The sequence below is a fragment of the Colletotrichum costaricense genome, assembly GCF_030867565.1.
Source record: "Colletotrichum costaricense strain IMI 309622 chromosome Unknown Scaffold_7.1, whole genome shotgun sequence".
NCBI classification, from domain to species: Eukaryota; Fungi; Ascomycota; class Sordariomycetes; order Glomerellales; family Glomerellaceae; genus Colletotrichum; species Colletotrichum costaricense.
This window is the reverse complement of record NW_026848236.1, coordinates 1055337-1081277: the sequence shown is the minus strand read 5'-3', so window position 1 is coordinate 1081277 and position 25941 is coordinate 1055337. Positions and strand designations below refer to the sequence as shown.

The window sequence follows — 25941 nt, the reverse complement described above, 5'->3', positions numbered from 1 at the left end:
GCGTCCTTCAGCGGAATGACTGGTTAAAGCCCGAGGTAGTTGGGCAGCTGCGTCAATCTAGACGAGGTCTGCCCGAAGGGTGATGCAGATTTTGGACCCTGGAGTCGAGTAACAATGCGATGGAAGTTTTGTGCAAAGAATACACAATGGGCGGACTGCACCGGCGAGCATCTTTGGAGACGAAGTTGTACAAAGCTCCGGCGCCTAATGCCAATACTGAACGTTTTCTCGGAGGGGCGGCGCCGGCATGGGGCATCCAGCTGTCAGAGACGCGATGGCGCAAGAAAGGACCGATCCAAGAGACGACGCCTTAATCAGACGATACCCACCGAGCCCACATAGTACTGTGACAGTAGACACATTAGCAGACTAACATGAGAAGGATGAGGCCTGTGGACGAGGAAAAGAAGAAGAGTGTGCTCCGTACTCCATAGGTAAGGTATGCATGGATGGCACCGATGGCACCGATGGCAGACGGCAGAAGAGGAAGCGCAGGACGGGCCAGGGGCGGGGTTAATGGGAATGATGAAGCCAAAGGGAGCAGGGCACACGGAAATGCCAATGCGAGGATGGGGAAAACAAAAAGGCGCATGGACGCAGAACTGGAAATTGGCTTGTGGCAGTGTGGGCAGATGAAGATGAGGTCGGACTGGCACTGGCAGGTTCTTGAGTTCAGTGTTCTCGAAGATGGAGACGACGGACGCAGGACGCAGGACGACGAGGACGGGGACGAGGGCAGCGGCGATATGATGTGATTGAAGAGCACGGGAGTCCCGTGGAGTTGAATTCTACATTGGAAGAGAGCCTGGAAGCCTGAAGGTGCCTTTTGCGCAACATGGAAAGCACCCATTCTCAGTTCCTTCCGCTGGAAGACGAGGTTCCCAACACATGAAGTGTGAGGCAGGAGTGAATCAGCCGAGCTGGGCACAAGGGAACGGGAGGAGCAAGCCGCCGCAAAGGTCGAGGTGCGATGCCTGCTCTGCTCAGCTCAGCTCAGTACCTTGGGGCAAAGGTATTAGAGAGGTGGCCCAGGCCCCCTCAGATAGAGAGACATTGTTTAGTGAGGCAGGCAAGGTAATGCTGACTACTACCTTCCATGTTTGAGGATAAGGTGCGAGGAAGGCGCCGTTTAAAGTGCCCAGTTGACGATTAAAGTTTCGGTAAGGCGCCCTTCATCGCACACCTGCCATGTGTGGTGTTTCTGTTCTGAGCAAGGGCGTTTTGCGCTTTCCCATATTTGAAAAACACCATAACCCGTATGACCTTACCTTGAGGTAAGGAAGGTAGGCACGAAGTAGACACTGAAGAGAGAACGGCAGGAGCAAGCGGGAGCAATTGACTGGTGCGCTATTTCTTCCTTCTACTTTCCTTCCGGGAAGGTACCTCGGAACAAGGAAAGGTGCCTTAGGGTAGGAAGCGTCAGAGCATTGCTTCCTTGTCCTTGGTACATGTGGCATAGCTGTTTTACCATGTTGGTCAAAAAAGTAAACAAAAAGAAGGAGAGAACAGAGTACCTTACTCCGTGCCTGGCCTTAGCTCAGCTCCCCATGTCAGCAATGTAGGTAGTATTAAAGGTGGTGAGCCCTTTGGGTGTGTAGCAACTGCCTTACATCGAGATTCAATAGTAATCCCGATGATATTGGTTAATGAGAAGGAGCGAGGGTTGGACGGCACACGGGAGCAGGTACGAAGTGCGAATGGGGAAAACCGCCGCGGTTATGGAGTCAAGTAAGGTACCTAAGGTAGGCCTCAGGCACATGGTGCGTATGAACAATGAACAATCTATCGTTCTGGATGTTTATTGCTTCGTTAAAGAAACGGAAGGCACCTGCCTATGGCCTACGTTTGCTTGGCTGGCCGAACTTGTGCCTCCGTCCCCGTCTCCGTCCCCATCCATCACCGAGCATCTCCATTCTCGTCTTTGCACCCAATCTATGGCTACTATCGCTGCTATGGTTAGCTCGAGAGAGAAAGCTGTCCTGTCGCAATCGAGCCTGCACACGGATGACGGCTCGCCAACAATGACCATCAGGGCTAGCCAAGCACCAAGATGGGACACACGGCAACGGCGACGGCGCCGAAATCTGATCCCAAGGACCCCAAGGGACCAAACGTTGTGCGGGCTGCAGCGTACAAGGTACCTTACCTTGTCTCGGGGTGGGAAGAGGCACGCAGTAGGCGCATGAGGGGAAAGTCTACACCGGTATGAAGCCAGGCCCAATCCAGACAGAAGAGGGCCAGAAAGGGCCTGCCATCTGACAAGACTCGCGCGTTTCCCCGTTCCCGCCTGTTCAAGGCTTCAAGCCAGAGTGAGAATAGCTCCCCCGACCACGAGACACCACCCAACTGCACCAGGGCAGGCCGCGCCGCCGCAGAACCGAAGATGAGGGACCGACTACCTTAGACTAACTAGCATCCGCAACTTAGGTCGTAAATGCTAGCAAGGCCTCCGTGGATGGTATCCATACTCTGTGGTCCTTTGCATTTTGCGCAGCACTTTTTTCTTAATTGACTGACGACGTCTTTTGCCTCTCACGTCTATTCCGAGCCGCGATCCCAATCAATCTGCCATACTAATCGGCTCTGTCAGAGAGTGGTCAGCTAAAGCAACTACGTCAGATGGGAAAGGTCGCCGCTGGGACGGAGTAGCGCGGCTTCGTCCCCCTGTCCATCCCCCACTCTCCGAATCTCTCTTCTCCGAGTCTACTGAAGTTAGAAAAAGTGTCGGCTGACTGTGCAGGGGAAGGAGAAGAGCAAAACAGAACGGCCGGCAGAGAGGCAATGCTGTGAGTGTATCCGTAGTGCTGTATACCATCGGTACGGATACAGATACGCTACTCTGCACTTTAGCTTGCGTAATAGCAGCCTTGGCCAAATAAGAAAGACATCGGAGAGTGCAAGAGCTCGAGCCACGATTGAGGTGCCACACTCGTCGGGGTTGAGCTTGACTGGTCGCTTGACTGGCGGCGATGAATGCGCGCGCCCCCTTTGCATAACGTGGGTGATTCTATTCGAAGCTGGGGGCGCCAGAGACAACACTCGACAGAGCAGGGTGCGGATACATCTGGACTGAAAGGATGGACTTGACCTCGGTCTGATGGGACCACAGAGCTGCGCGTTACGGGAGAGAGAAAGAAACAGAGAAATTCGGTCAGTCCGTCACCTCACCTCACCTTACCTTACGTCGTCGGTCGCCTCTCTTGTTCGTTCCCGAATCTCTACATCGACTTTGCAGTACTTGGTACCTTACACATCAGCGGCGGCACTTTCTCATTCTCCCGTATCTCCCATCCATCTGAGTGATGATGATGGGGTAAGGAGTACGTATCCATACTTGGGTGCTCGAGAGAGACATTGGTACAACCGTTGCCGTCCATTTTCCGAAGAGCACGAGGGGCGTGTGCATAAATGAGCCTTGTCGACACATCCCATCCCGGGGGGCCAGCGAGCGGGGGGTGCGATACAATGCTCATTGTCGCGCACTAACAATTATTTTTTCCAAGATGGACAGTCGGCCTGGCAAGGGAGGGGGGATCGAGTGGAGGAAGCCGCCGATGGACATGCCCTGCCCCTGCCTGCCCACTGCCACTGCCCACACACGACCTCACAGTCGCGGTAGCGGTACGGACGTGTGTACAGACCAGACCACCTCACCTCACCTTACCTCCAGTGAGCAGGAGCGAGGGGAGCAGCAGCAGGAGGAAGGGGAGAAACAGTGGCACGCATGTACTGCAAGTCGAGTCCCACCTCCAACGACACGTACCGCTACCTCGGCTGACTGTGTGTCTCACGCAAGACAGCAAGTAGTCGGAACCTCGCATGTCCACCCGACCCGACCAGAAAAGCCAACGAGGGACAAAGTCCAGCCCAGCTGCGCAGTGGCAGCGGAAGCGGCAGCTCCAGCAGCAGGCCGACCTCACACATCACACATCCAATCCAATGGCACCCGACACAATATCGTCTTCTTCCTTCCCCCGTCCGACTCGTTTCTCTACCTGCCTTACTTTACGCAGTACATACCCTACCTTAACGTACCTTCACCGTGCTGTGATTCAAAGGGAGCGAGCGACTGTTTGTTCCTCATACTCAACATCTACCTCTTTCTTCCATTCGACCCAGCTCGACTTTGCTTTCTCTCTCTCTCTCTCTCTCTCTCTCTCGGAAGTAGTACCTGAGTTGACATCCATCATCCCTCTACGTATCCGTACTTTACACAGCTTCGCTCTGCTGTGCATCATTGCTCTGCTCAGCTCTGCTCCCACCTCACCCACCTCGAGGCAAGGAAAAGGTAAAAGGTACCTTACCTTACTGCCGGAAATCCTCCGTTGGATACATCACAAACACACCCCACTGCGATTTCTTCATATCTTCCGCCAGACTTCTCCCATATACCGGCCTTCTTCTCCATCCTTCCCCTCCTACCCGACTTCTCCTCACTTTTGTTGCTATTCCATCTCCAACTTCTGTTAGGTATCCTCCTGCGTTGCCAGTCCTTGCAACCCATTTCACCTCTTTTGTGTCTCTCGACTCAGCTGCTGCTGCTGCTGCTGCTGCCTGACATCAACTAGCTCACCTCACTTCCACATTTCATCCCACTCCCACAACCGCAAACCTCACAGGAAAGAAAAGCGAGAGGGAAGAAAAAAAGAGTACGTACCATCAGCTACTTGTCTTTGCAGTCTTGCCCAAGCACATCGTCAGGTACCCATTCCCCCCGACCATCCTCACCCATGCCCATTTACCCATCTCTTCCAACACCCATTTCCATATCCCACACACCCATGCCCTTACCAGCGTCAACCCAAGGCCCCAAGGGCCCCAGTTCTCTCCTCCAAGGAGGTCCCAGACCCAGGTCCCATCCATCTTCATATCCATCAACCCAGGTCCCAGCCCAAGGGGCGCACTGCACCGTCGTTCAACCCGTGCGCACACCCCCATCCTTACCTGACCTCTCTTTACCTTACCTTGCTCTGCCTTACAAGCGCGCATTCACACATACATACATTAGATACCGCTCATCCCATCCATCCCTCTTCCCTTGGATTTTCTACCTACCCGTCCTGCTTGAAGTTCTGTTCCGACCTTCCATCGTAGCCGCGTCTCTTCTCGCTCTTGCGCGCTCTTCCAACCTCTCTCCCGGCCCCGGAGCATAATACGCATACCTCGCCCACGCACCCGCCGTGTTGTCTACCGTCCATTTACTCACCTTGAGCCACAGGTTGTGTACCAAGCAACGCACCATTACAGGCCGTACCCGAAACCACACACCAAGACTACGAGACCCTTTGGCGAACCAACAGACTACCACTTGCTGTTACTTCTGGTGCGCGCATGGTCTCTGTCTTCCAACGTCTTAGTCTCCTCGTTTGCGCCTCTTAAGCAAGCCGCTACACCCGCCCGATTCATCTCCTCGGCGAAGCAGTTCCAATATCGACAGAAACGCCCACCGCGCATCTAGGCCATCGTGACTCCGCCGCGCATCCTTGTCTGTCCACCTTGCTTCACACACGTACTTACCAGGTACCCACCGCATCCTCTAATATACCGCTCTCTCCCCACGGACGTCATACCGGAGCGGCCTTTTCCTCTCGAACTGCAACTTCTCGACCTTTGCTAGCGGCCCATTCGACTTTGCACATCACCATTTGAAGAACCAATTTCGTATCGGTTTTTTTCCCCCATTTGGTTCCGCGACCACGTACGACGCTATCACCTACCCATTCGCTCGTTTTCACTTCCGACCGCTCTATGAGGCGCCAAAGCTCGGCCTTCCCCCACCTGACCTACGCTCGTTAAGGAAGTTCAGGCTTGCTCAGCTGAATCACGGCAGACGAAGAAGAAAAAAGAGACAGGCGTCGCAAAGCAGCAACACGAGGGCGAGGATTCGGACCGTTCGATCGCTCGCCAGAAAGAGACTGGATTTGGGAGACCACCCACAACTACTGAACACCAACTCGGTATCGCTGTCACTAGGCAGCGCGCAGATCTACTATCAAGATGTTTCGCCAAAGGTAAGCTCTGCCATGTTTTGTCGTTATGCGCCGACAAAAATAGCTGTGCAGCCCGGCTCCCCGCAGAGGATGCGCGCGTTGTTGCGCCATCTCGAAACCTTTTTGCGCCTGCCCGGACATGTACTGACTCGTGTGCCTGTTCACAGAACAAGCGCCCAAAAACCCGGCGATGAATTGCTGGCCACTTTTCGAAAGCAATTCCCCGAGGTGGCTGTTACGACCACGGCCCCAGTTGGCGCCGCGAGCGCCGCCGTTGATAATACGGGCATGGTTCCGTCTATTCCGGGCGTTCAAGAAAGGTCAGTACAAATACCTTCATGAACCTTTTCTGGAGTTTTGCAGTTGCTTTCGCGGCACCCGGCCGCGCCCGCCGGGATGAGTTCAGGCAGAAACGCGGGGTACTCTTGCCCATGTGTGGATCAAGAGGACTCATGCGCAGTATTCCAAATAAGATGCTTGATTTATCCGACTCTGTGGCTAACATTATATTTGCTGTAGAAGCCACAGCCTCAGTCATGAAGCTTTCAGGGATCAAGACCCAACGCCCAGAGCTACGAATGAACCATGGAGGTTCACGCCGTCGCTGCTTGACCCCAACTCGTTCTCCTTCACCAACTTCGCCAATGCTCCGCCCGGTTACTACACTCCCACGCCGGGAGGCACCAACACCATCTATCATCCTCAAGCCGGTGACTTGCACACACCTACCCTAGGGCTCGGCATGGGTCTCGGGACGCCTCTGTCGATGCCTACGTCTGAAGGCGCAATGCACGCTGGGCAGCCTATGATGGACCTCGCCGGGTTCCAGGGGATGCAAGGAATGCACCACCCTCAGCAGTTTCAACAACCCTTCAATCCCTTTATCCAGCCTCCGGCACACCAGCAATCCTTCGCCCCCTCGTCATTTGTTCATCAAGACACCGGATACGAGACTATGGAGCAAGATGGGTCGCCAATGAACTCTGATCCATCTGAAGAGCGAATGGCTTCTATCGACAGCGCATTTCACAACTCGCCCATGGTTGGTTTCCAGGGACGCCAATTCGGAGGCCTGCCCATGGCTGCGGTCATGCCACCATCTGCTGAGAAGTTCCGGTTTCACGCTACTTTGAATGCCCCTACCGCCATGATCAAACACGCCGATGAGATTCCCGTCACGTATCTCAACAAGGGCCAGGCTTACTCTCTGTCTGTGGTCGATACCAATGCTACAATGCCTGTGGCTCCGGGGACCAAGTTCCGCACTTTTGTCCGGATCTCCTTCGAAGACGAGCAGCAAAGGCAGAAGCCCGGCGTCTGCTGGGCTTTGTGGAAAGAGGGACGAGGCACAAACGAAGCTCATCAACGAGGCGGAAAGCTGCAGGCCGTGGAATATGTAGAGGCAGGCCAGCCGACCGAAGGCGACGACAAGAGAACCCGTGTTGAGTTGGAGTCGTCCTCCTTTGACGGGTTTTCAGTGGTTTGGACCCCCGGCATCAACGGCGCCCCCGAATGCAACATTGCCGTACGCTTCAACTTTTTATCAACCGACTTCAGTCACTCCAAGGGTGTCAAAGGCATTCCAGTAAGACTCTGCACCAAGACCAGCACATTCCCGATAGACACCGCACAGCCAGCAGCCGATGCCAACCCGGAGATCTGTTTCTGCAAGGTCAAGTTGTTCCGCGACCACGGTGCCGAGCGGAAGCTTTCCAACGATGTTGCACACGTCAAGAAGACCATCGACAAGCTCAAGCAACAGATAACCCAAGCTGAAAGCGGCATGAAGGACTTTGGAAAGCGCAAGAGGTCGAACGCTGCAGCACAAGTCAAGGGTGCAGATCAGCGACCCGGCAAGGTTCAGAAACACAAGCGAACTTGGTCCATGTCCTCCACCAGTTCAGCCGGGGCCGGAACTCGCCCTCCTCTCGAAGAAGACTTGCACTTCAAGCTTCAAACATTGCAGGATATGTTTACCAGTACCCGACCTGTGAGCGTATTGTACCTACGTGGCGAAGAACTCGACGATCCAGACCTGCACCCCGTTTCGCTTCCTGGAGAGCAAGGCGAACTTGCCAAGGTAGAATCCCGCGAAGGCCCAGCATGGCAAGCACGGAGTGGCCGCAGTTCTGTTGCTGGCTCGTCTCTCGTATCACCTTCGCCGAGCTCCCTATCACTAGCGTCTCAGGCTTCAGTTGTCCCCAATCGTCAATGGGCTGGGTTTGAGGGTGAGGGCTCTGGCGAACCTGCTTCCCGGCAAGGGTCAGACCAACCTACCAAGGTCACCAAAACAGACGATGCGGGCAATTTGAGCGGTTGGATCGAGGCACTAGGAGTGGACCCAGCTTATCGTCCTCCTCCAGAGCGCGTGGTAAAGCCCGCCGCTTGCTTCTACATTCTCCGACCCAACATAACGGAGCCAGAAAAGCGGGAGTACTACCGGGCTATCTACTTGGCCCAGAGGAATCTCAAAGACTTTAACTATCGTGTGGCTGCAAAGTGGAACCTGGATCCTTCGAAGATTCTGCGGACAGTTCACGTTCTCGATCGTGGTCTCGAGGTCGAGATAGACGACGACGTCATCCAAGAACTCAGAGAAGGCCAAGACATGAGGCTCGAAATCAAGGAGATCTTGCCCGAGAACCCCGTCCAGCTCAAACGCGAATGGGACATGGCCATCGACCCAAGCGATGGCGACGCCATGGATCAATCATCTGCACAAGGCGGTTTCGAATTGCGCCTTAACTTTTAATTTCACATAATTGGATCCATCTCTACTTCAGCAACAATTGGATAGGAATCGAATTGGGGACGGGCTTCATTTTTTCTTTCTGCTCGTCACCAGGGAGGCCACTAGGATATGGGTGGCATAGGCATACACGCGCTCGCACACGCATGGTTGGAATATCGCTCCGAAGGCGTTGTTGATTTTGAGATACCAAGTCCCTGGATGGGCCGCTTCTTCTTTTCAACGCTTCTCGCCACACGAATCGTGGGCGACTTTATGATTTGGGTGTTTAGATCTGGGCCACTATGGGCAATCCTGGGCAGCAAAAAACACACAAGATATCCCCCCCTTCCGCAAGGGCCGTTCGGCACACTCTGGAGAGGCTCGTTGGAAGCGCGACGGGCAGACACACGACGAAGAAGATCTCACAGACAAACCAGACTTCTGTGGCCCTTTCGACCTTGCCAATGGCCTCTGATGCGGCCTTTTTCAATCTCTTTTTTCATTTCACGCATCCATAACTTTTACCATACTATTTGGTACCCAACTCTCTGTCTTTCATTTGTTCGAGGCAACACCTTGTGTGTGTTTTTGCTTCCTGAGCGCTCAGGAGCCATGTAGCTTGGCCGATGGAGTGACGCAAGCATTGGAGGGGAACATTGATAGAGACGAGCTCCCTGCACTGCAATGCATTGTCGCTTGTACCATAGCAACATACCCGCTGATTTCTTCGGTCTATCCGGGAACAGAGAATTTACGGCATTTTCATGAAGTTTGCATTATTATCGCAGCGCTCGCATCAAGCATATTTCAAATTGAGATTGCCAGGCCCGAGAGACCGAACCACAGAAACAATGGCTGACTCTAGTGCTCATGTCGGTTCCGTATAGGTCATGCACGGCGGTTATTACTGACTGGGACACAAAAGCCGCCGTTTAGGTCGTTAAGCACGATGATTGGAAGATGGCCGTGTTGTGGCTAATCTCGCGTGGGAAGCGCTCATTTCGATCGTGGGAGCCACCAGGGAGGCGTTGAAACCGCTGTCGAAGTGTTTTTTCAGCTAGCGTCGTCGACGGTCTAGACCACTGTCATCGCGGGTCCGGTTGCTCCATCATAATCGAACAACATGAGCGGAGACTTCCCTCTGGCAATGAAGACGGATCCAAAGTTTCGGTCTGCCGCGCCTGGGATAATCCCTGAATACAGCCATCGAGTCCACAACATCGTCGATGAAAAGCGACTGTCTTTCTCCAGCCGCACAGCGGTTTCCGTCCGATCGGTCCCATTACGACCTGCTCCAACGCCCTGACGCCGCGCCGCGCCGACAGGATCCGGGCGTATTCGTACCCTCGAACAAGAGCGAGGCTCTCGCTTGAGAGTCATATCCAGACCGTCTCGCTGGCCCTCGGTGAGATCACGACAGAATCCGACATTGGGGCTCGTGAATACGGCATCACCTATTTCCTACGAGCTTTGACCCCCGCAGTTCATGTTTGTTCAACGATCCCAGCCAACCGGAGCAGAAGATGCAACTTTTGGGGAACGGGGCCAAACGAAGTTTATTTTCTTGCGACTCTACGGGGTGAAAAAGATTGGGCAAGCACACGGTAAAGGCTGAGGCAACAAGTTTCCTTCGAGGATGGCAACCTAATTCCGTACAGCTGCTTGAGTACCACTGATCCATCAGGCTGCTATTCTGCGATCGGAATTCTCGAATTGGGGTAGAATGACCACTCAACATGCATGCCTCGGTCAGCGAATCAGTGAAAATGTTCGACAACCCTATCGAGTGCTTTCAGTATGGATAGAAGACACATCAGGTGCTCATACGCTGAAAGGGGTCCATCGCGACATACCCCGACAGCTCCGCGGCCACCGACTGGCGAATAGCGGGGCAATTGCTTACTTCGTCCGATCCGTCAGCAGACCATCCCCCCGACGTACCCGGCGAGACACTTACACACCGGCCGGATTCCGGCCATGCCGTGCGATCGGCGCAGTACAAGATACCTCGCGAGGCCGCCCGACAATCCCCCTCACTGCTCTACGTCAAGCCACAGCGATCGCCGCCTTCCATTGCCTTTTGAGATACACGAGCCACTGATGATGTGGCGAGTGCTTGCGTGTTTCGAGGGTCTGGAAGCGCCATGGACTTTTGTCTCATTCGCTCGAAGACGTTTCCTCGGATGACCCAAACATGAGTCAAAATAGGTATGAAGGTTGAGCTAGTAAGCCGACCTACATACGCCTATCCGTGCCGTGAGGCCGAGAAGCCACATGTGGCGCAAGCGACGCACCACAGGACCAAAGATGGGCGACTACCTACGACTACGATGGCCCATCATGAGCGTGTTGGATGCTGCGTTGCTCGGCTACCTCCAAGAACTTGTGGCTGAGGGGTGTGTAGAGAAAGGTTGTTGGTCGATACTTTCGAGCAGCAAACGTGTTGACCTCAAAGAGCTTGATATCAAGACACCAGCGTACACAAACAACTACCCATGCTCATACAATTCGATCGCCTACGTATCATGGTATCATCTCACCAAAAGCGATGCCGTATCACATCACAGGCACATCACCTCTGTAGCCTGGATCAAAGGTGCCTATCATGGAGGCCGCCCTTGGCTAGAGCTGCAAGATGAACGACCGGCCTCTTGTACGGCCGCAACCATGTGGCCGCACGAAACCTCCTTTGCCAGACGATGTCAGAGGACAAGCCCTCAAACGACATTGTGTCTCTGAATCACGCACGGCGACGACTGGATCGTATTGCATTACGCTAACAGATTGAGAGTTGTTGGATCTCTGACTCGATCTTCTGATCGATTTCTCCGGCACCAATAGCCCGGACCGTCTGATATTTCGGAATGCCGAGGTGAGGGTTTGTGATTGAAATACAGTCCAGTCACGTTGAACTGTTGCTGAAAGACGTCAAACCCAACAAATTTCACAACATCGCAGAGAAATTCGAGGCGCATTTCGCCGGTAGTCTCGAAATTTCCTGACAGATACATTCAAAGAGGGGCCTGCGTGCGGGGAATTCGGGGTCAGAAAACGACCTTGGCATGCGGAAAGCGAGGCTTTCGCCTTACCAGGTCGATCTCCTGCGGCTAAAGGTAACGGTAGCACCTTCGGCCCCGGTCGCATGCGACCCCATGGTCCCATTGCTGATGGGAAAAAGAACGTAGGGATACTTCGAAGATTGCCCAACTTGCATCAGAGCCTGATAATGTCTCATATTCTTCAGACATTGTCTAAGAATTTGGAGCTGTACACACCAAATCACCCAAGAAGAGAAAAGTAGCGGGAAGCACTCCTCCGGCCACGCGTCTCATACCATGTCGCGAAGACGCGGTTGCGAGACCCTGCACCTGAAAGTTAATGATTTCCGAAGGGTCTGCATCATGCAGCGGCACGAGTACACGATGAAGGTCTACGCGAGCGGGTGAAGCCATAGGTCCTGCATTCCAAGTACCGGTACATTGGAAAATGGAGTGCCAGCCACGGTCTAGAGATGGTGGAGGGCACTCGCCACAAGTCAGTTCTCAAGCCGTTCAGCAGACGCTTCTGAGTGGCTCAAGATACGAGAGAGACTAGGACCTTTTGTCCTAAGGGAGTGGCTCAACCGGCTTCCCAAAACGGAGCGTTTGCACGCTGATCATTGACGACCACGGGAGCATCTCCAGGACCACGCAGAAGAGCCTGGACCCAACGAGCTGTAAGAGAGACCACGGAGAGACAGCCTTGTCACGCAGCTTCGACGGCGTCTATGGAACACGAAGATACTTCATGCAGAGAAAAGGAGGGCAGTTACATTCCAGATGACCTCTGTGCGCCTGTGACGAGACAGGATGCGCCATGATTGCGCGGCTACTAGCCACAGTTGGTGCCACAGGTCGATAATCCGGCGCCCATGATCCTCCATGGCATGAAGATCACTCCAAACTATATCTCAAAGTCGCATCATTCTTCAGGGGAAGTATCCAGTCAGATTCATCAAGACCATGGCATCTCAGCTGGCCAAGGGTTCAGCCCCTTCGCGTAAAACAATTAGGTTTAGCGAAGGGTTTAAGGCCTCTGTTCGGCTTCGACCTCGCCCGCCACAAGTGTAGGGAAGACGTCGATCACTTGCTTCATGTGGCTTTAGAGGCGAGCCACACTTGGAGCGTTCGAACGATATGTGTGGAGAGTTGCGTGGCTGAAGTGGCTGAGCCGCTGCTTCCCTGGTGGGTGTGCGCCAGGTGTGGAAGAAGTACGACTTCTGACTGGCTCTGGTCTGATGCACTCGCCACAGTTGAAGGGGGACGGATGGGGGAAACAAATGGCGTTCGTGCGTAGGTGCGGCTTTTGCAGCCGTCGGACGCAGTGGGCGCCCCAGGGGTGAGTGTCTTTGGGGTATCGTTAGGAAGAAGTCACTTTCTATCTCGCCAACATCTGGGCCGCTCATTGGGTGACAGGACCCCTACACGATTCCAGACTCTTGGGATCGCCGAGGATAGGGGTGCCACGAGGGCTCGGGACTCGGGAGGCATGGCGGAGGGGTTCCATCAGAAGAAGGGAGTCTTGGACCCAGCCACAAGGGACTCTCGCCAAGTTGAAGAGGATAAGAGTCGACGATGCCCCATGGACCAACGCTCGACGCGGCTCTCTTGGTTGATGGATGTGAGGTTCTGGTGCCCTTTCCACGCTCTTACACCGATCGTGCCCTGTCTTTTTCTCCGATCTGCTTCTGCGACTCCCTTCTTCCTCCAGGACACAGCGACTTCGAGGTGAGAATCCCTCTTCTTGTTTCCTCGTTTCTCCTTACCCCATCCTCCACCTCCTCTCCAGCCACAGTGAGGGACTAGGTTTCTCTGCTTCGGTAGCGGAGTGACGCTTGTCTTGCCGTTGGAACGTCAATGGTGAGCCAATGGCGACGACACATGAGGCCTGTCGGTTTCCTGAAGCGGTAACTTGAGGCTTTTGCCACACCCGAGAGCTCTCTTTTGAGGGAAGATCGCGAGTTCGTGGCGGTGTTCCCCTTTCACACCCTTTCTGGCCTTTGGCTCGGAACGTGGGGGGGCGAGGGTGAGGGAGGAGCGAGAGGACCGTAGGCGAGAAGGGGCTAGGGCTGCAGGATCTCGCGATTCACATCCTCTTCACTATCAACTGGTCTGTTACCTGCTGCATGAGGGCATTCCCCTTGTAGAGCAGCAGCCGAGACGGCGATCCTCGCTTGCCAGCTGGCTCCTTGTGGGTGCAAGTGCTCCCCTTCGGGACCTTGAGGACGGATCAATGCCCCCAGTGCCACCTACAATCGGTCTTGCTCCCTGTAGGGCAGGCGACAAGCGAACGAGAAGCCCTTGAAGCAGCGGAGACAAGCGTTTCCACTGGTCAATGGGCAGGATGCTACGGGTGGCCAGGCGGCGAGCTGTCGCCACGCGAGACAGAAGCTTGCCCCTGGCTTGTTTCCGCGATCGGCAGGGAGAAGATTACTCTTCTGGCGGCGAAAGGGGCATCTATCACCACAAGAGACCACTGGAGAGGTTTATCGCGCGGGGCGATATTCAGATCTGCGGACTCTGTCACCTGGAATGCGACGGTGATCGTGTGGCAGGAGTACCAGTGGAAACGCGATCGCCGTGGGAAGATGCCTTCTAGGGGCAGCTGTCGCAGTATGCCGAGTAGCATTGAGTTTAGGGCTGAAAGGTGCCTTTTCTTTTCTACTGTGTATGCTTCCCCCGTTTCGCCAGCTCGCCACCCTACCTCTCTGCAAGCTCTCAGAGTTTCTCTGGGTGACCTGACCTGACAGGCTGGCGAAGAGGCACGTTGAGTGGCGGGGATCGGCAAACACGTTTTGAGAGGGGGGGGCCTCGGCACGGTTAGATGGGAGCCCATGATCGGCTGGGGATGACAGAACTCTGTGGATGATGGGACGTTTCAGAAGCTTTGTCAAAGAGAAGGGGAACGACCGACGAATGTGAAAGACAGGGATTCTCCCGGATCTTTTTGCGATGGTCTTTTCTTTCTGATGGTTCTGACGGCGAACAAGAGGGATGAGATCTGCAGATCGACCGTTTGCAAGAAGCGGGGAAATCTGTTGTTGTGTATTTTGTTGACTATTTTTTGCGTGGTTTTCTGGGAATGGCCAGTTTGCAAAGCTTCTTTCTGCAGTCATTCGAATCGGCCTGTTTTGATTTTTCAATCCAATTGATTTTTGGATTTACGATGTTTGTTTGCTGTTGATTTTGTATTCTTTTTGCAATGCTCTTATGTTTTTTGGTGGAATTTAGCTGATGGGATTTGGGGGGTTACTTTTCAGGTGAGAGGAGGCGAATGGTGATCGGCGGTGATCGGCCGTACGTCATTGCCCGTTTCTACCAGCTCCGCGACGTTTCGGGGGCGGGGAGCACGTTGCGCGGTCCAGCACAGCGTAGGGACGGCCGGCGGGAGAGGATCGGTTTTTTGCCACATAAGAGATGAGCGAGAATTTAGCTATAATTCTAGTGATTTCTCTTTGCACTTTTTTGCCTGTGCTTTTTTGCTGTGACTGTTCTTTTCATTCGTGCGACTTGGGGAATACGCTCAGTGGAATCTGCGTGGATGGGCGACGCTTTGGGGGCAAGCAGTTTGGGTTTTACGACGACACGACGGCTGTATGAGTTTGGATTGGAGTACGACTGAGGTTGAATCTGGATATCTGGAATGACGGAGATTCGCTTGCTCTGGATGGGAACTTCGCGATGAGGTTGGTGTCCGAGGTCGCGTAGGGGACGGAAAGTGGGGAGATACTGGGCGCGAAATGGGCGATGACGAAGACTACGACGAACACGAATGGGGTACACGATGATACGATTACGACGATAGCGAGAACGTTGCAACGGATTTGCGTTGATGGAGTCATTCGACACGGGTGACGATGGTATAGAGGCACGCGGCCCCGATGATGAGGTCGCTTGCCGATGGATTCTGCCGACTCAACCCACAAGGGGCGATTTCAACATCCGGCACGACGATAAAAGGCAACAGGTGGATGGGAAATGCTAGACTGTGACACCGAGGCGGATCGAAGCGGAACGTGGGATGGTGTTTCCCGACGAGCGGAATAGTTACGAGGATGCTTGGAAGGAGGGTGGGCTTGGGCTGGCATGCTATACTCCCACTACACAGCCATGCTCTGAAGCTACATCCATCCATTGTTTTATGTTTGGGGATGGGCCATGGAGAGTTTCCTTGGAGAATGAGGTCGAGCGGACAGATGGGATGCCTGATCGTGCGAGGTGAGAGAATACCTGGCTTTTGGGTCATGGTATGAGGGAAAGGTAAGTCGGTACTGGGGCCGGACATGCCGTCTCGCTTTGCTTTCGTCGATGTGAAGTCATCCACCATTCACCCCTCAACCGTCGACCGGCAAGGTAAGCGGAGTCGGGTGCTTTCGCCGTTGGGGTTGTGTCTAGGGAGGTTGCTGTTTAAGGTGAGAGTATCAGGTGAGGTATCGTCTATTCCTTCAGCTGTCAGTCGTGGGAATTTCGTTATGGAGTTACATTCGGTGCTATTACTGTCGTCTCTCAAGTAGTAAATTGTTTCACTCTCAAACTTGGGTGAGTAATGTCCCCACGAGGTTCTTACCAAAGGCGTTTGTGGGCCTTTACGGACTGTATACACCCTGCGATAAGCTAGCCTTGCTGGGCCTCGCTGTGGTAACTCTGGGGGAGGACCTCGAGGGGACAAGGTTTGCCCAAGTGGGTTACTAAACGCCCACGACAAACACCTTGTAGGTTGTCGTCTTTGGGCCGCCGAGTGGTGGGAGCGTGCTTATTCTTGTATTTGGTGTATGAGGGGTGGTTTGCGCCCACCCCTCTGTCACCTTCTGCTCTAGGCATTTTTGCGCATCGTCTGTGGTCATTCCGTTTCATCTCTGCCATCATCAGGATAATACGTAGTTGCTACTTGAACTCAAGTCATACAATGGCAAGCGCCATCGGGGCCTCTCGACCATTTCGTCACAATTAGTGGGAGGGAGTTAGAACTACGAGCAGTCTCTAAGTAATTCTTTCTTGATAAAGCCATACGCAGTCCTTGCTCATAGTCGACAGCAGGGCACCTTATATATACCCTCCAACTTCACGCAGCCGTTCAGGCGATCCTCAAGGCACCAGTGATTAATGCCATCGACTTCCTCGGCATGAGATAATTTCTAGGAGAAAACTGAAAGTTACTGTTACCCCGAGATCATCTCTTCAAAGACAAACGTCTCTTTGTCTTGATCTGACTAATGATACCCTCCCGTTATCTATCACGCATGCTCATCCTCCCAACATCGTGAACGAATACGAACAGGTCTGCTAAATCCCAGGAATGACTAGAAGTTCACTGTGCCTCCGAGGTCCCCTCCTTCGGGTGTTGTCACTCGTGCGGAACCTGGCCTCTCTCGGACCTCTTATTCAAGAGAGTCTCCTCGTCTCTTTCCATAGTGTCGCGGAGCCGGCGTAGAAGCTCTTCCTCATAGTTCTTGCCGAAGCCACGTCTCAAGCTTCAACCTCGATGTCTTTTCTCAGTCCCTCCTTAACTTCGAGCCTAACTCTACATGGCCCCCACTCCAGGACCAACTCCACAACATGGAGGGACTACCGACAGAAGAGCCGAAAACAGATCTCATCCTTCTCATCAAGGAATAGCTCTAGCGGGACAGTCTCGTCACTCTCATCACTAAAGCTTGGATCGCGAACCACAACCGGAATTTTCCTACTCCGCAGCGCCTTCCACTGGGCCTTGTCTGTCGTCGGGCGTTGCAGATGATAGGTAATCCTGTCCGGTAACCCGACGAGGTGAAGATACTCGGGTCCACGCTTGCGAGACCCTAGCCGGTAGTGTCCCGTCTTCAAGTACCCGGCCGCGCCGTAGCTAGGATGCGTCAGGTGCTTGTCCACATAGACTCGCTCGATACTCGGTAGGGAGAGGGACCATTCGAGCGCGCCGGACAGGGCCCCTGGGGATATGATATTCGAACTGAGCCAATCGAATCTGACGTTTTGGATAACCCGGAGGATTCCGTCGGCCGTCGCACTAGGCTGAGAACTTGAGGAGGCGTGATGGTCGCTCGAATGTTGGGCACACGGCCACGGCTGCGTGAACTCGATCTCGACGTCGTCATTAATGATCCAGAAGACGTCAAGCGCTGGGCATGCCCAAACATAATCCTCCTTCGAAAAGCCAAGCATGCGCTCTCCAAAGAATGAGGCACGCGGTAGCATGTAGGGTTGGCTGCGATAGCGAAGGGGATGGAAAGTCTTCAGGGCCATGGCCCTGGTCCAAGAGCAGACTTGTAATGGCAGTCGCATATTGTTGAAGCGCTCCCTCGAGGAAACTAGCTTCGTGTCTTGAAGTTGTGGGAAATGTCGTTGTGAGTGGGCTATTACGTCGTCTTGTAATACGCGTCCCGGGAGTTGTAGTCTTTGAGGGTCTTGACTGTGACAAATTTCCCACGTGATGGGCTGGCAATCGGCGGCGGCGCCTGCGATCATTCTGTCGAATATCATAACTATGATCTCGTTTGGGAGATGGGGAAGGCAACGAGACTCCTCCACTACGTCCGAAGTCTTTTGCGGCGTCATTGTCGTAGGCGAATCAATACTCAGGAAGCGTAAAGTGATGCGGTAGTGATGATACTGTATGAGAAATTTGTGATGATGGTGTGTTGCCTCTAGAATTTCTCAGCGTTTGTCAGGTAGGATAGTAGCCATAATATTTGTAAAACCGATGGCTTCAGAGACGGCAGATAAAGAACCTTGAGTGTTCCACCGACACTGGACTCGAACAACTTTTTCTTTCGATCTCCGAAAGAAAATTTTGTCATGAAATGTTGATGCTCTGACGTTGAAGTCGGGAAAAGACGGACAAAGACTTTCTTTGCCGACCTTTCAAGGCATGGGTTTTAAAACCAAAGGATCGTACGCCTGCACGACCAGGCGTCGGGCTTTGAATTCTTTGTTTGGTATCTATGCTTAGAAGAAAGGAGAAGAAAGGGAAATTCTCAAGCACAATATTACTCCAGACTAACTAACTTGGCCCCCTGCAATATGTGTGAGGCATTCTGCAAAAGTAGAATCTCGTTGTCCGAAACTTCCCCACCACCATGTTCATGACGCCGTGGTTCCAAGAGCTTACTCCGTGCTCCGTAGCCACAGTGACACAGAATCATCTAGTATCGTTCCCAATATCCTGTTGGCATCACGGTATCATCCAACCTGACAAGAATTTACAATCTTTGGTCTCATCTGGAGTCAAGTATTTCATTTTGAAGCCTTCGGTCGTCTGAATGATCTCTGCACCACCCTCGCCATCCGTGACGTACAATCGAACTTTCTTATTCTCGAGAAATTCCCAATTAGACATGCCATCAAATTTTGATGTTAAGAGTTGCAAGTCGAGACCTATTCTGTCGTCAATCTCTACCGGCTCGCTCGGGCGGGGGCTTGGTAGAGTCGATAGTGAACGGCGACTCCAATAATATCTCCATGGTTCGAGGTGACAGACTACTTTCCTAAGATTTGGTAGCAACGACAGAGCAGTACAGAAATTGACTGGCTGATTCTGGGAGTATCTACTACCAGGTTCCGCACTGGTGGGAAGGATGATGTTTTGCACTTTCTGTAGGAGTCGAATGCCCTCCAGATTTGCTTCAAAGTATTTGTCTTCCATGGAAAAAGCGTTGATTTCAGGCAACGCCCATCCGTAGGTGGGCTCTTCACCCCGTGATATCTCCGCTCGGATTAACCTTTGACGAACCATTTTTTGACCCGTTCTGTTGATCTGCGAGGGAAGTCTGAGACTTGCGAATCTCTTTCGAATTTCGTGAGACATTCTTCCGTGGTCGCTGGCGTCTAGGGCGATGAGGCTTTTAATCAAATAAGTCCGTTCCCAGAAGATTGGACATGCGGACTGCACAGCTTCTGATATGAGGATATCGATGATGGCCATAAATAATCTAGAAGGCAATGAAGCCGGGCCAACGGGGCGGGTTTCGCTCTCTTTTTCGTCTTTTGTTGCCGACAAGCATTGTGAGCATGTGCATTCTGGATTTAGGGACTTGATACTTGGACTTTCCGCATCAGGGTCATCCGAAGTATTGTAAACCTCAAAGGTAGAGAGTCGACTATCTGCTACTTTTCCGTATACTCGTACGCTTCGACGGCCGAACGGATTCCAAAATGACCCAAACTTGGTCTTTTCGGGGAGATGATGGTCGCTCCATTCGGGAAACTTGTCGGCATCCATAGGAATCATACCGAGAAGGCATTTGGTATCACTCATCTCGATGGTGTCAATGAGGCTTTCCCCATCGAAGATGACTTCTTTCAGTTGCAGCAGATTCTCAACAACTTCGAGAATAGCCATGTTGAATTCCAGGATATGAAATCGTCGAATTTGTTGCATGAAAGCGTGGGCCTCGAAAGTCGGGAGATATATCAATGAATCGAGGAGGCTTCTAAAGTAATAACTTTCCACTTTGGGTACCCGGAATAGATCAACGTAAGGTAGGACGAAGATGTCAGGGCCCGTTCTCTCAAGATAAAAATGCAGCGAGGGAATCGGTATGAAGACCCTACTAGTGAGCTCTCTGCATTTCTTGTTGATCTGTAAAGGAATAGAGATGTTTCGGAATCGATGGACGCTGAGCGGTCCAGGGTAACCCACGTCGCCAGTGAGAGCGAGCCGGAAGTTCGACGGAGCGTCTTCTGCGTACTCTAACCGCCACTCAATGGCCCGTGAAGAAGCTTTCGCATCTGAGAGGAAGGCCTCAATGATGGCAAAAAATATCTCGGTGGGGATAGAGTCAGGGCCGGCGCAACCTGGAAGCGCCGGACGAAGTTGATGAGGAGACATCGTTGGATGACATAGATTGGCTCGAAGAAAAGTAAGTGGTAAGAAATTCAGATGAGAACGAAGTAGAAGCTTAAAGTGATTTTGGAAGAAGCGGGAAATCTGAAAGGAGTAGGAATGCCCCTCCTTTCCAGAATGAGGGAGGATGCACCATTTCGCGGCAAAGATTTCTACCCTTTTGGGCCTTATTTTATCCGACATATTACAGGTACCTGGAGGGCAATGTCTGCTGCCTTGAACAAACGATGACTGACTTTGGAGCTGCGGAGCCGCAAACCTTCGAAAGGAACCAAAGACTAGTGCCAGAGGCGACAGAAGGGAGGAAGCACCAGGAATATCAGCGGGCACAAATGATAAGAGAGCCCCAGCCACCTACCTGTTGGGGTCACAAGGCAATCAGTTGGTGTATTATGCCTATAAGCCGTTCCGTTCTCACAAATAATACCTTACATCGTACAGAGCATGTTTGAGATGAATCCGCAGTGAAAGCATGAACAGAGGAGTAGGAGGTAATGAGATTGCGCTAAACGTTTGGCCAAATTAATTGTATTTTCCACGGCCTACTCATTGCTTTCGACTTTGACCTGAACTGATAATGTATACCTCGCCCGAGACGCGGCAATCCCAGAGTCCGCGGGTTCATCGTAGCTCAATATCGCGTACAAGTACAAATGGCTATTCTGAAGCTTCAACTCTCCTTGTCATTATACTCAAGGTCGGAGGGGCAGCAGGAGCAGTCGGGAAAAAGATGCCTCACGCGAATACCGTCTTTGGTAATTTTCATCTCCATAACAGCCGGCTTGATATCATCCCTGAACGCAAAAAGCTCAATCTCACGTCTCTTAAACGGAAGCCACAGCTTGCGAAAGGCACGACCGTGTCTCTCCTCCCAAATCTTCATATCCGGGTACCGGTGACCCTCGACCTTCATCCAGCCTGGGTGAATCGCCAGGAGCTCGGGGTCATCGTACATGGGCACGGAATAGCCGGCGATAATGGAGACCGTCTGAAGGCTCGGGAGCGTTGACATCGCGGCGACAGCGACCTTGTTGTTCTTCTGAAAGAAGCGAAGTGTCGGGAGGAAGACGTGCTGGACGCCGCTCAGGAAGTCGTGGCCCAGGGGAGTGGGAAGCTGAATGGCCGACGAGCATTTTGTCTCGCGCATGGGACGGGCTCCTTCGGTGTCGTTGAAGTCGGGCGTGAAAAGGTCGACGTCAGGGCGAACCCAGGCGTCGACAGCAGAAAGGGGCGAGTAGTATGAGTGGTTCTTCTTGACGGGCATGCGACGGAAGTGGCGATGTACCATGGAGCGCGTCTTCTTGTCGATTTGGAGGGGAAGACGAATGCTCTGGAAACGGTCGAGTTCGCTCATCTCAACCATCTCGGAGCCGACGTTATGGCCTCTGATCCGAAGGACGAGCTTGGTCGGGGCGTCGTGGTGGTAGTCGATGACCCATAGGACTGAGCGGTTGTCGGCGAGAGCGTTTTCGAGGTAAGCATCGATGATGCTGAGAAAGATCTCGCGGGGCAGATCTGCAGGACTTAATTTGCCTCGTCGGATAGTGGATCGCGACATGCCGGCGAAGGAGGCTGTCGAGAGGACTGTTCGGTCTGCGAGGCGAACTTGACCGCCTTCTCCTTTGGTGTTTGAAAAGCCTGCTGGCGAAGATGAAGCAACGGCGTCAGACGTCATTGTATCTAGATGAAGAGATTTAGCAAATGAAAAGTGGTAGTGATTGCGGCGAGTTGTCTACTTACCTTCCGACCGCCAGAATTGAGGATCTGACGGTGTTTTGTCGAATCCTTCTCAACACTCCGACCTCAATGCTAGAAGAGGGTGGAAAAGGAAAGAAGGGATGAGTCGAGGTATGAAGATTAGGACTTTGAGAAGATTCGGTTTCATGTGAGTAGCCGCTTAGTCGTCATGTTGGGCTTTGTTTGTTTGTCCGCCTGCATACTCACCCTTGACTTAAGGTGCAGAATCAGGCCTATGGCAGATTGATCAACCACAATACGGATCAACGTCCTGTCACATTTTTCTCAGAAAAGCTGAGGCTTCATGAAAGGCCCTGAACTGGGGACAACGACATACATACTCGGTGAACATGTGCAAAAGAAAACGAATCACCTTCGATGAACTGTGCATGGGACAAAGACTTTGGTATTTCCTCATTACGACTTCTCATGAGCCAGCGTGTTGAACAACCTGTATCCTCAGTACGTCCTTCTATGATAGACTGATTCTTGGGGCGAGAGCTACCCCAACTGCCACACCAGTCTTTCCGTAACCACAAAGCTGGGTATCTATCCTCCTTCCAAAGGACAAGTGTGAATCCATCCCTTTGTACCATTCGTGATCCGCCAACGTCAAAGTCAGATTGCCAAAGATTCCAAGACCTGCTTCATACGCTCTCTCAACTCTTCGACGGCTTCGTCGGCATGAGGCTGAATGTATGTGATCATGATCTTGTCACGACTTGGGTGTAACTCCATGATGGGGCGCTGGTCATTGTCGATGACCCCGAAGAGCTTGACTCCTCGTGCTTCAAGATGGCCGGCCCATAGAGTTCTGAGTGCTTCAGAGTCCTGAGTGCAGAATTGTGCAAGGCCCGGAAACTTCTTCGGGTCGACCTCGTGGATACCTGGCTTCATTCTATTGTGAAGTTTGCCAAATCTTCCAACGTTGACTGTGATTGACTTGAGGTTCGGGAGTCTGATCAGGGTTGAAAGGGACTCCTTGTTTGCAGTGATGAGGTAGCGCAAGCGCAGAAGAAAGATCTTTTCGATGCGAGAGAGGAGGGCGTAGCCAGAAGCAGAGGGCAGAAGCACAGCTTGGTTGTAGATGAACTGTTCGGCCTCGCGGCCTTCTTCCAGAGATGTGAAGAAAGGGACGAACTCGTCTGTGACAGGGACGTATGCTTTGACTGGGCAAAGTTGGCGACTGAGTCCGTCGGGAGTGGCGACCATGAATGGGAGTCTGGTAAAGGTCTTCTCGGTCATGCGTCGGGACTGCTGGTTGATCTGCGAGACAAGGCGAAGCTTCTGGTAGCGCTTGTAGGTCACGGAATAGGGCTTGTCCTCTAAAATGTTGACATCGTTGAGGACCAGCTTGGTGGCCAGGCTGTGATTGTAGGCGAGAGACCAGACCTTGGTATCGTTGCTCTTTGCCATATCGATGAGCTGTTCAACAACGTGAAGAAAGACCTCGTATGGCACACTAGCCTTCATCTGAGGCCGCTTATTCACCGCTGCGACAACAGAAGATGGCAAAGGGTCTGCCATGATGGCGGTGATCGTTGTGACTGGTGGTGGTTGAGGTGTGATAATATTGTGATATTGTTGTTGCTGTGGTAATGGGTACGGTCGCGGTAGTGAAAGTGAGAGAAAGGGAGAGTGGGAAGAAATGGATAAGCAGGTGAGTATTTTATACCACAGCAATAGGGAATCTTCGAATTGTAAAGAGGAAGGTGCAGCTCACTCAAAACAAAAAGGAAGGAGCAGGAAAATTGTGAGTGTGATTCAATGTGATGAAGAGGAGGCTTCCGGGACCGAGAAGGACGACAGTGGCTGGACGAGACGAGAGACACACTAAGAATCATCAAGGCCATTGAATCAAGGCTGTTTACAACTGGGATATGATGCCTCTTTCAAGATGAGTAAGGTAAACAAATAATTGGCAGTCTTTTCCGCGAGCCCTTCGGCCTATTGACATGGTGTGACGATAGCTTCACCTCAGAGCTTGAGATGGATTATAAGCCGAGGACTGCCACCGTCATAAAGTCACTATCAATCTTACCCTCTGAACTTGCCGAAAGTGTACCATGCGGCCCTCCATATTGTACATGCGTCGGTAATCAATGCTATGGTAGAACGCGACTGGAAATTTGCATCTGGTCTTACCGTCTTTTATTTGGGCTGGCCGTGGACGGTGACAACTTTCTTAGATAAGAAAACAGCATTTTCTGATCGGACCATTGTAGCTATATCTCATGATGATATCACTGGTGCAATGAATTGAGACTTCATGGAGTTTACGAATGAGTATTGTGATTCATACGAACGACTAGCTGTCTGAAGCCCAATCCTCCCACTTGTCATCTCTTCGTATGAGCTGAATGATACCCCTTGTTACAATCGAACAGGAGCCAGTATCGTGGAACTCTGAATATCGCGAGTACGCAATAAGGAGGCAGGAAACCTCGTGTCCATCTCTGCCCATCAGTGACAAACACCCATAACCATCACAGCCACTGCACTAAACGCTACGGAATTCGCCTCCGCGAGCCAGATCATCGCGACTGAGCATATTCAGCTGACCACCGTTGTCAGCCTTCATAGCAAGAATGACCGGGTGACGCTGATTATCGTAGCAATGACAGACGGGGTCGAGGAATTTCATGCGGACGCTGCCATCGTTCTTTCGAATGAGCTCGAGAAGCTCCACGTCGCCGGCACCAGGCGCGTAGCACACGAGCTTGATGCCCTTCTGCTGCAGCTTGGCCCAGACGGGCCTCATCTCTTGACGATACTTGCGCTCCCACTCGATAAGTGACGGGAACAGCCTGCTGTCGAGGGGAAGTTCCGAGTTGTGCTGGTGGCGCTTTCTTTTGGGGGTGCTGAGGATGCGGATGACGCCAACGTCGATGGCGACTTGCTTGAGGTTGGGCAACTGAAGGATGGCCTCGAAGTCCTTGCCATAGGCGTAGCGGTACAACTCAGTGATGAAGATGCGGACGCTCTGAATGGAGTGGGTGATGAGACAGTTGGCGGGGCGAGGTCTCATGAGAGCGGCATAGAGGTGCGGGATGCTCTCCCGCTCGCCCACGAAGATGAGGAAGTGGTCTCTGGTGGGACAGATCCAGCCGACGCGCACGAAGCCGGGCTCGGCGCCTTCGACGTAGATCATCTCCCGGGGGCGGAAGAGGAGCTTGAACTTGATGCGGGAGCGGCGGTCGATCTGGTTGAGAATGCCGACGATGCGGAAGCGCTTGCGCTGGGGGGCGCGGTTGCCGAGCGCGGCGTAGTCGACTTGGTCGAAAACCGTCAGGCCAGACTTGGCGTCAGGCGTGGGGTCACGGGAGGTCCAATAGAGGATTGAGTCGGTCTTTTGCTCGGCCTCCTTGAGGAGGTGGTCGAAGACGAGCTCGAAGACTTTGTGCTTGGGGTCTTTCGGGCCCTTGACGACTGGAAGAGCCTTGCCAAGAGATGACATATCCATGGACGGTGCCATCTTGGCGTCTGGAGTGGATGTCGAGGCACTCATCGCGATGGTTGGAAGCCTCAGAATCGGTTGGAGACTTTTCGTGTGCCTGAGTGGAAAGTGTATGAGAGAAGAAGAGAAGGAAAGCTGATTGAAGAGAG

General features: G+C 52.8%; 12 protein-coding genes across 12 annotated transcripts; 5 read left to right on the top strand and 7 right to left on the bottom strand.

The window, feature by feature from the left end:
* Window positions 1-361: 361 nt before the first annotated feature.
* CCOS01_07549 (uncharacterized protein) lies at window positions 362-592 on the bottom strand (the record flags this gene model as incomplete). Its single annotated transcript, XM_060455713.1, has 2 exons — window positions 362-426; window positions 457-592. The coding sequence occupies 2 exons, from the start codon at window positions 590-592 to the stop codon at window positions 362-364; spliced, it is 201 nt and encodes a 66-aa protein (XP_060313605.1).
* Window positions 468-755, top strand: CCOS01_07548 (uncharacterized protein; the record flags this gene model as incomplete). Its single annotated transcript, XM_060455712.1, has 1 exon — window positions 468-755. One exon carries the CDS (start codon window positions 468-470, stop codon window positions 753-755), a length of 288 nt encoding a protein of 95 aa, XP_060313604.1.
* Window positions 756-2050: 1295 nt separating this feature from the next.
* CCOS01_07547 (uncharacterized protein) lies at window positions 2051-2404 on the top strand (the record flags this gene model as incomplete). The annotated part of the gene is made up of 2 exons (XM_060455711.1): window positions 2051-2157; window positions 2212-2404. 2 exons carry the CDS (start codon window positions 2051-2053, stop codon window positions 2402-2404), a joined length of 300 nt encoding a protein of 99 aa, XP_060313603.1.
* Window positions 2405-5997: 3593 nt separating this feature from the next.
* CCOS01_07546 (CP2 transcription factor) lies at window positions 5998-8742 on the top strand (the record flags this gene model as incomplete). The annotated part of the gene is made up of 3 exons (XM_060455710.1): window positions 5998-6011; window positions 6158-6310; window positions 6510-8742. The coding sequence occupies 3 exons, from the start codon at window positions 5998-6000 to the stop codon at window positions 8740-8742; spliced, it is 2400 nt and encodes a 799-aa protein (XP_060313602.1).
* Window positions 8743-9844: 1102 nt separating this feature from the next.
* Window positions 9845-10805, top strand: CCOS01_07545 (uncharacterized protein; the record flags this gene model as incomplete). Its single annotated transcript, XM_060455709.1, has 3 exons — window positions 9845-9891; window positions 9981-10209; window positions 10557-10805. 3 exons carry the CDS (start codon window positions 9845-9847, stop codon window positions 10803-10805), a joined length of 525 nt encoding a protein of 174 aa, XP_060313601.1.
* A 190-nt stretch (window positions 10806-10995) lies between these two features.
* On the top strand, window positions 10996-12022 carry CCOS01_07544 (uncharacterized protein; the record flags this gene model as incomplete). Its single annotated transcript, XM_060455708.1, has 2 exons — window positions 10996-11374; window positions 11727-12022. The coding sequence occupies 2 exons, from the start codon at window positions 10996-10998 to the stop codon at window positions 12020-12022; spliced, it is 675 nt and encodes a 224-aa protein (XP_060313600.1).
* Window positions 12023-14106: 2084 nt separating this feature from the next.
* CCOS01_07543 (uncharacterized protein) lies at window positions 14107-14595 on the bottom strand (the record flags this gene model as incomplete). Its single annotated transcript, XM_060455707.1, has 1 exon — window positions 14107-14595. One exon carries the CDS (start codon window positions 14593-14595, stop codon window positions 14107-14109), a length of 489 nt encoding a protein of 162 aa, XP_060313599.1.
* Window positions 14596-17324: 2729 nt separating this feature from the next.
* CCOS01_07542 (uncharacterized protein) lies at window positions 17325-18311 on the bottom strand (the record flags this gene model as incomplete). The annotated part of the gene is made up of 1 exon (XM_060455706.1): window positions 17325-18311. One exon carries the CDS (start codon window positions 18309-18311, stop codon window positions 17325-17327), a length of 987 nt encoding a protein of 328 aa, XP_060313598.1.
* Window positions 18312-19684: 1373 nt separating this feature from the next.
* On the bottom strand, window positions 19685-20094 carry CCOS01_07541 (uncharacterized protein; the record flags this gene model as incomplete). Its single annotated transcript, XM_060455705.1, has 2 exons — window positions 19685-19798; window positions 19882-20094. 2 exons carry the CDS (start codon window positions 20092-20094, stop codon window positions 19685-19687), a joined length of 327 nt encoding a protein of 108 aa, XP_060313597.1.
* Window positions 20095-21268: 1174 nt separating this feature from the next.
* On the bottom strand, window positions 21269-22273 carry CCOS01_07540 (uncharacterized protein; the record flags this gene model as incomplete). The annotated part of the gene is made up of 1 exon (XM_060455704.1): window positions 21269-22273. The coding sequence occupies one exon, from the start codon at window positions 22271-22273 to the stop codon at window positions 21269-21271; it is 1005 nt and encodes a 334-aa protein (XP_060313596.1).
* A 680-nt stretch (window positions 22274-22953) lies between these two features.
* CCOS01_07539 (uncharacterized protein) lies at window positions 22954-23862 on the bottom strand (the record flags this gene model as incomplete). Its single annotated transcript, XM_060455703.1, has 1 exon — window positions 22954-23862. The coding sequence occupies one exon, from the start codon at window positions 23860-23862 to the stop codon at window positions 22954-22956; it is 909 nt and encodes a 302-aa protein (XP_060313595.1).
* Window positions 23863-24835: 973 nt separating this feature from the next.
* Window positions 24836-25843, bottom strand: CCOS01_07538 (uncharacterized protein; the record flags this gene model as incomplete). Its single annotated transcript, XM_060455702.1, has 1 exon — window positions 24836-25843. One exon carries the CDS (start codon window positions 25841-25843, stop codon window positions 24836-24838), a length of 1008 nt encoding a protein of 335 aa, XP_060313594.1.
* Between the last annotated feature and the right edge of the window lie 98 nt (window positions 25844-25941).